We start from the raw sequence: 7601 nt of genomic DNA, 5'->3' as shown, positions 1-7601 counted from the left end.
GGCTACCGCTCGAACCACGTGGTTTCTGCGGCGGCACGGTATACGGCTCTTCCGAGCGTCGGAGCCATATTTCTGGTGGTACCAACAGTCTTGGGCTGCAACAGATGACGTTTCTTGTGAACTTGCTGCTGTTTGCGAGTTGTTTCGTGCATTAGCTCTTGGTCGAGAGGTTGACCGCCCACGATTACGCGAACGCGAACGAATAGCGAATTTTTAAAATTTTTTGTCTAGTTCCATTACGAATGCACGCAGTTCGTTGACTTCATTTTGAGGTGTCGACTTAACGCGGTTCACTTGAAGTGGCGCGATAGCATCCACTATTGTTTCGGCTATTTACGTAAACTCGGTCGCAGTACCGGATGAGGCTGCTACGACTGTTTGTGCGAACTCCGGCAAACGTTTGATCCAGGGGCTTTTGAGCGCCGTATCGCCGAGTGCGTTGCCAGTGACGCGCTTCATTTTAAAGAACAGTTCTGACGGTTTCTTATTCTCCAGTGGTAATTCTGAGAGTACGCGGTTAAGGCGTCGCTGTTCGCTATCGGCGAAGTGCTCGATAATTCTTTGCCACACATACTCGAACCTGTCGTTTTGCGGTAGCGATGCAATGACATCCCGAGCGAGGACGTTCGGGTCCAGCGCTGCCAAAACAGTTTCCGTTTTTACTTCTCGGCCGTGATTCCTAAGGCAGAAAACCAAAAATCCATTGAAGTAAACCAGGCCTCAATATTTGTGTTGCTCATTGGCGGTACTAGTAACCTGGCATACACTACCGCGATGGTATTAGCGGGCGGGACCGTTGCTGCGGCCGGTGCACCTATCTCGGCTGCGCCTCCAGGCAACCCACCGTCTTTCCTTTCGATCGGCTTTGTCTTACCCTTAAAGTTTGGTTATGTGCTTACACGTGCTTGTCGCGCTTGCCCGAGTACGAGATCACGTCGGGGTCCCCACTTTGGGGGTTTTAATAGAGTATCCCTCTCAAACTCGAAAGGAAGAAAAAATGGATGTAGCAAGATATACAAAGCTTTATTTTTTATTTAATAGTAAACTAAGGATTTGTTTAATCAATTAATATTAAGTATTTTTATTAGTATCTAGGCAAGTACGACTTAGCAGCACGAAATTCAGACGAAAAAAGGACAGAAGTGCGGAAGGTTATGCCAGATTATAATTTTTGTATTTTATCTAACGCAAGGTCGCATTTGTGCTTGAGGCATTTTTGGGGTTACCGCACGCTGCAGGTGTGCTGCCACAGTACACAACGTCTTTCAGTATATGGAGGATATCTTAGCAGAAATCTCAGAAAAATTTTGTGAACACTGTTGTCATTAGCGATTTTAACACAAACATGAACGTAGTATCAACCTACAGTAGAAAACTCAATGATGTTTTCTTGCAACAAGCCATGCTACAGCTGTTAAATTTTAATACGAGGGTGGCGGAACATTCGGAAACACGTCTCGGCTTGTTGTATTCCAATGATAACCGAGTTATATGCGAAAATGTCGAGGATCATAGAATATCAGACCACGAAACAAATATTTTTCGACTCAGTGTCAATAAGCTAAACCCACTTGCTAAGGAGGTATAAGTAATATCCTGGGAGAGATATAACCCAGAGAACTTAACAACATTACTAAGGCAGTGCGATTTCTCGAACTTAAGTTTTTTCGATGTGGACGGTATATATTACTCATTGCATTATGTGTGAGGCAGTTGACTTACTCCAAAATAACTCGCATTAAGCAGAGGAACAAATGGTATGATAGGCAATTGTCAGAGATGAACAAGTATAAACCTAAATCTCATGAGAAAGCAGTGTTGTCAGGCTACTGGGGTGAATATAATATAGTGAGATGCAGGTATAAAGAAATGGTAAGGTGTAAAAAAATTAATTACTTAGAGCATAAGGTGGAAATAAATAAGGGTGACAGCCGACCCATGTGGAAGTACATAAAGAAGGTAGTCTATAACACGGAGGTCAAAGAAAATATTGGAGAAGTGATAATACATAACACCAACTACGTAAACTGCTTTGAAAACTTAAATAATTTTTTCGTGGACAGCATTTAGGAAATACATACCAATATAGAGTGTGTAAACTATGACTTTTTTGAGCAACGAGCTTCTACAAGTACGCTAAAATTTGAAGATGTCTCTACGGAAGACATTCTTCAAATTGCCAAACAATTTTAGTGGAAAATTGGGGGATACAACCTACTATCTGACGGTGTTATTAAGGACTCTGCTGATTATATGGGATATTTATATGCCCTACTAATAAATAAGAGTCTCCAAACAGGATCAGTACCGGAAGAATGGAAAATTTCATCAATAGTACCCGTTAAGAAAGTTAGAAAAACCGTTAAAGCTGAGGAGCTTAGGCCTATCAATACTCTCCCTAGCTTTGAGAAAATGCTAGAAACCGTAAAGAAAAACTAGCTACAGTACTATGTGGAATCCAATAAAATACTCATAAAAGTACAATCTGGATTCAGAGCTAAACATTCCTGTGAGACTGCGCTGAATCTGGTGCTTTCTCAATGGAAAGAAGATCATAACTGCCACCTTAATGGAGTAGCAGTGTTTATTGATCTTAAAAGAGCATTTGAAACAGTTGATAGGGTCCGAACGTTGGATAAACTAAAATACATTGGCATAGAAAACATTGAGCTTGACTGGTTTCGAAGCTTTCTATTTAATCGTAGGCAACAAGCAATAGTTAATTCAAAGATGTCTAGTAAGATAGCCATAGACATCGGCTTACCACAGGGCTCTGTTTTGGCACCCCTGCTCTTTAATATATATACAAACGATATTAAAAGTTCTCTCAAACATTGTAAAAAAAACTCTTTGCGGATGATGCCTTGTTAACGATCAGTGATAGGGAACTACCAAATGCGATTGTCAAAATGCAAGAAGATCTTAATTCTTTGTATCAATGGCTGTGTTCAAATAAACTCAAACTGAATGTGAAAAAGACTAACTTTATGGTATTTTCCGGAGCGGCAAATGCTGATCCCATAAACCGTGAATTAAAAATCAAAGAGTTGAAAAGTGCCAAGTACCTAGGAATATACATAGACAACAAACTAAAGTTTGATGAGCACGTTGAGTATACAGTCAACAAGATTGCTAAAAAAATTGCCCTTATAAAGAGATCGTGTAAGTACTTGGGAAGAAGATATAAAACATTGGTTTACAGGACAATAGTAGAACAGCACTTTATATACTGCCCTACGATTTTCTTCCTAACGGGGGACTCACATGTAGATAAGCTGCAAAAAATGCAAAACCGAGTGATGAGATTCATCCTCAACAAACCGTACGACACACCAACAAGGTGTATGCTTGAAACCTTGAATTGGTTAAGCGTGAAGCAACAAGTTTTTTACCACGCTATGAAATTTGTGTACAATATTAAGAACGGCAACCTGCCGGATTATCTTAGCGATAATGTCCGATATATAAATGAGACCCATACATATTTGTTGAGAGAGAATAACAGCTTCAGACTACCGAAGTATAGAACGGAAGTGGACAAAAAAAATATTTTTTATAAAGGCTTAAAGTGCTTTAATGAATTACCAGACTCCTTTCAAGCGGCTGCTATATGACTATTGTAGAACGCAGCCTACAAGATAGTGATGTATCAACAAAAGCGTGGATTGGAAACTAGGCTTTTCCAACCACCAAGATATCGAGACTAGGTGGATCGGAAACTCGGCCTTTCCGACTACTTAGACTACATTAAAGCCCTTAGATAATAAACAATAACTGAGCGGATTGGAAACTAGGCCTTTCCAACCGTCACAAAAGCGCGACTGGGTGGATCGGAAACTCGGCCTTTTCGACCACCCATGAGATATTAAGATACGGAGTAACCCAAAAAGTATATAGCGGATTGGAAACTCTACTTTCCAACTGTCGACATAACCTTCGGAAAATTGCATGCTTTTATATTGACATAAAATAATTGCAGCTATAAAGAAATAATGTTATTTAAAAATTTCCGTAGAGCATACTGTATTTAATATTTAATATTTAAATTTTAAATCTAAATGAATGTTAAACCTTTTTTGTAATATAAGTCTAACAGACTGTAAAAAAATAAATAAAAACTGAAAAATAAAAAATATAAAAAGTAAACTTTTCCGTATACTCTGTAATATTTCTCCGCAATTTTGTAAGACAAAATAACAATTTATAGTCGTTGCTTTGCACCGAAATATCTTCTTTTTTTTAATTAATTTACTAATTATTTTGTTAGCTTAAGTGTATAATTTGTTATATAGTATATATATATAGAAAGAACTTGAAAGTTAGGGGAGGACCGAAATTATTGAGCTAGAATTTCCTGGTACTATTCTATATAGGCAAAAATTTGGGCCCCTTGCCCCTACCTGGCTACGCCCATGCAGTGTTGGCACTAATCGATTGATTTTTTAATCAATTAGTTAATTCAATTAAATTCAATCCGATTACAGTTAATAGTGATTAATTTATTTTTAATCATTAACTCTTAATTTAATTTCCCGTGTTTCGATCTGAACAGCCATGTGGCTTGATGGACGTTTTTATGCTAGAACCCAGTACTATATACTACCAAGTTTCAGGCCCTGGCGAAGTCGATCAGCCTCAGTTCGTTATCGGACGTTTCGTCGTATGAAAATCGGCGATGTTAAATCTACTCCAACATACTCAAAAGTTTGACCTTGAGCTTTGTGAATTGTCATGGCGAATGCAGTCCTTATCGGAAATTGATGTCGTTGCATTGTACACCCAAGTTAACCTTTAGACGAGTCCAGAGTGATTCTAGGTATATGTACTTCTTTACCAGATTGTTCACCAGTAACGATTTTTGCTTTTATTATATTATTACACATGCTCGTCACAATGAGTCTTACCCCGTTGCATAGACCTTCTGATACATCCAAATTACGTAACAACATTATTAGCGAATTTGTTTTCAATTTCAGCTCGTGTGGGGGTAAGTCTGATATGTTGACTGAATTAAGAAAGTCCGTTGTGAATTGGAGTCCTCCTCCAGGTTGGTCTTTTATCGAGTCATGACTGTGGTAGATTTTGTATTCTCGAAGTTTGGCAACGATAGCGTCGTTAATTCTATCGACATCTTTATTGAGAGGTGCAAGTATCGCCCTTTTTTCATCCCCTCATAATTTGTACTTTCAAAGCAGTCTCCAAACACCTCATCAATTAGGTTGCTATTTGATATGATATCGTCTGGCAATTCAATTTCTTCCATCGTGTTTAATGGCCGCTCACCGTTACCTAACTTTAGCAGATATTCAGCAAATTCACGTTGCTCTATATCGACACGCATGTTTTCTTCCAATGTAAATACCTTAAAACGTAACCATAAGGGACATCGTTTGATAGAAAGGTCTAACAATTCACTTTGATTTGTTCGCGGTTGCACAGGCAAACATTGGCGAAAGTCTTCTTCTAGTACCATTATTTTTCCACCAAAGGGAACGTTCGGATTTGCAATAGATCGCAACAGTTGGTCAATGTTTTTTAGTCCATATTTTGGATGCATAGGAGCTTCATCCATAAGAAAAATATCGGTTTCTGCTAATTTACTGGCTTTTGGTGATCCGGGTGTGATACTTGAGACTGAGCCTGGTGAAAGTGGTACTTTCAATCCAAATGTCTTATGTGCAGTACGACCATTAGGCAGCAATATCGAAGCAATACCGGTAAAAGCCATACATTTAACTTTGCATTGCTTTCCAGTGAGCACGTAGAACAAAGTCTTATATATGAATGTTTTTCCAGTGCCACCTGGACCATCAATGAAAAAGCATTTTCCTTCGGAATTTATTTCACTCACGGCCTGAAGAATAGTATTAGCGACTTCCTTTTGTTTTTCTGTGAGTAATTGATACATTTGTTCACCTAAGGCTGCTGATTCATCTGTGTTCGGAGTATCGAAATTATTTTATATATTGTCACCCTCTATGTCTTTAAAATTAAACGTTTTTATCCAATATTAAAAATTTCTACCTTCTGTTGCTTCGGTGTTTAATTTATGGGCAATAACTCTGTATGTGCTTTAATAGCATTTTCAATTGGCTGCCCATTTCGTCGAGCTGCGTATATAAAATCTTCTGATAAATCTTGTTTAAATGTTTCCCAGAGTCCCTTCGGGTTTTCAGGGGATCCATAAATTAATATTTGTATGAAAAGCATTGCAACAGCCATTTTTGATAGCACAGATTCTCGTAGTCCTTCTATCCATCGCTGATCGTCGTAGGGTAGTCCACAGGCTAAACAGGCTTGTTTGTACATCTGATACGGGATATCGTTCACAGTTCGAAGGTCTTCGAAACTTGTTGCATCATTTACATGATACAGCAACAATCGCAAGTGATAAACTCTGGTTGAGAAATGTAATTTATGCTCGACCTTCCAATCCATCGGATATATTCAAGCATTTGCCAATAATAACGATATTTGACATTGTTAGCATTTTCATTTGATTGATATAGTTCCCCTTGTTCTTTAATTTTTTTGTTATGACTAAAATATGCCTCTAAAGTAGATCCTCTTTGACCAATATCTGCCAAATCTTCCTGAACTTGGTTTAAGTTTGAGATTCTATAATGGCCTAGTAAATGTATATCCAATCGTTGAATACTACGACTTTTTTTGTTTTATTTCAAAACCAAATAATCTCCAGCACTCTTCTGGAGGTGTGACACAGCGTGCTTCAATGTATGTATTCGCCTCAATATGGATAAGTGTTCTTTGATCTGCTACTATTTTAATCGATGCGCAGTCGTGTCCTTTATAAATATATTTGTAGAGATATTTTAAAGCCAACATACTACCTACATATTCTACGTTTATATGACAGCTAAATTTGTTTAATAAATATGCATTATAGGACATGACGATTGTCCCTTGTTATACGACAACCATTTATGTCTTTCCGATACACTGCTTGATCGTGTGAAAATTCCGAACATTGAGGGTCTAATTATGGATTGTAACCTCGTCTGTAATTCGGTTTTCCATCATCAACTAAATATGTTACTTCTTGGAATGATTTGGGAAAGTTAAATCAACATCTTTTTCTCCCATTTTTGTTTGTCATACACGCAGCATTAGGATTGAGAGTTCCACAAGGATTATGAATCATCCATTTCAGCACAAGCTCCCTTAATCCTAAGTCATGATTTCCGGGTATTTCAGCTGTAATCAAGTCATCGAGCTCTTCTGGATGATGAATCTTGTCACCAGAAGTCATAATAGTAAGAAAATGCATATGCGGCAATCCTCTTTTCTGAAATTCAACCATGTATACAAAAGCCGATACCTTTCCAAAGATCTGTGTTTTGTCCAAATCTTCTATAATTTGAGCGAATTTTAAGTTGGCCACTCGCGCTACGATATCAGGTCGATCCTGTGGAAGCTGCTGCAATATGGTCCCGTCATTTAATTTTATTCGAAATGTCTGTTTGATTTCTGGCCAGTACGGATTTGAAGTCAAGGTGATAAAGAAATCTGGTGATCCGAGCCGTCGAACAATAGCCATTGCATCTTCGAAATTATCGATATAGGGCCGGTTGTTCAATGTC

General features: G+C 38.3%; 1 protein-coding gene across 1 annotated transcript; it reads right to left on the bottom strand.

Moving 5' to 3' along the window:
- Positions 1-333: 333 nt before the first annotated feature.
- LOC118749494 lies at positions 334-7270 on the bottom strand. The gene is made up of 3 exons (XM_036484289.1): positions 7120-7270; positions 5205-5934; positions 334-679 (listed from the first exon to the last, which is right to left on the bottom strand). The coding sequence occupies exons 1-3, from the start codon at positions 7268-7270 to the stop codon at positions 334-336; spliced, it is 1227 nt and encodes a 408-aa protein (XP_036340182.1).
- Positions 7271-7601: the final 331 nt, after the last annotated feature.

This window comes from Rhagoletis pomonella, unplaced genomic scaffold (genome assembly GCF_013731165.1).
Source record: "Rhagoletis pomonella isolate Grant_MI unplaced genomic scaffold, Rhpom_1.0 Rhpom_scaffold_00017, whole genome shotgun sequence".
NCBI classification, from domain to species: domain Eukaryota; kingdom Metazoa; phylum Arthropoda; class Insecta; order Diptera; family Tephritidae; genus Rhagoletis; species Rhagoletis pomonella.
This window is presented reverse-complemented; position numbering and strand designations above follow the sequence as displayed.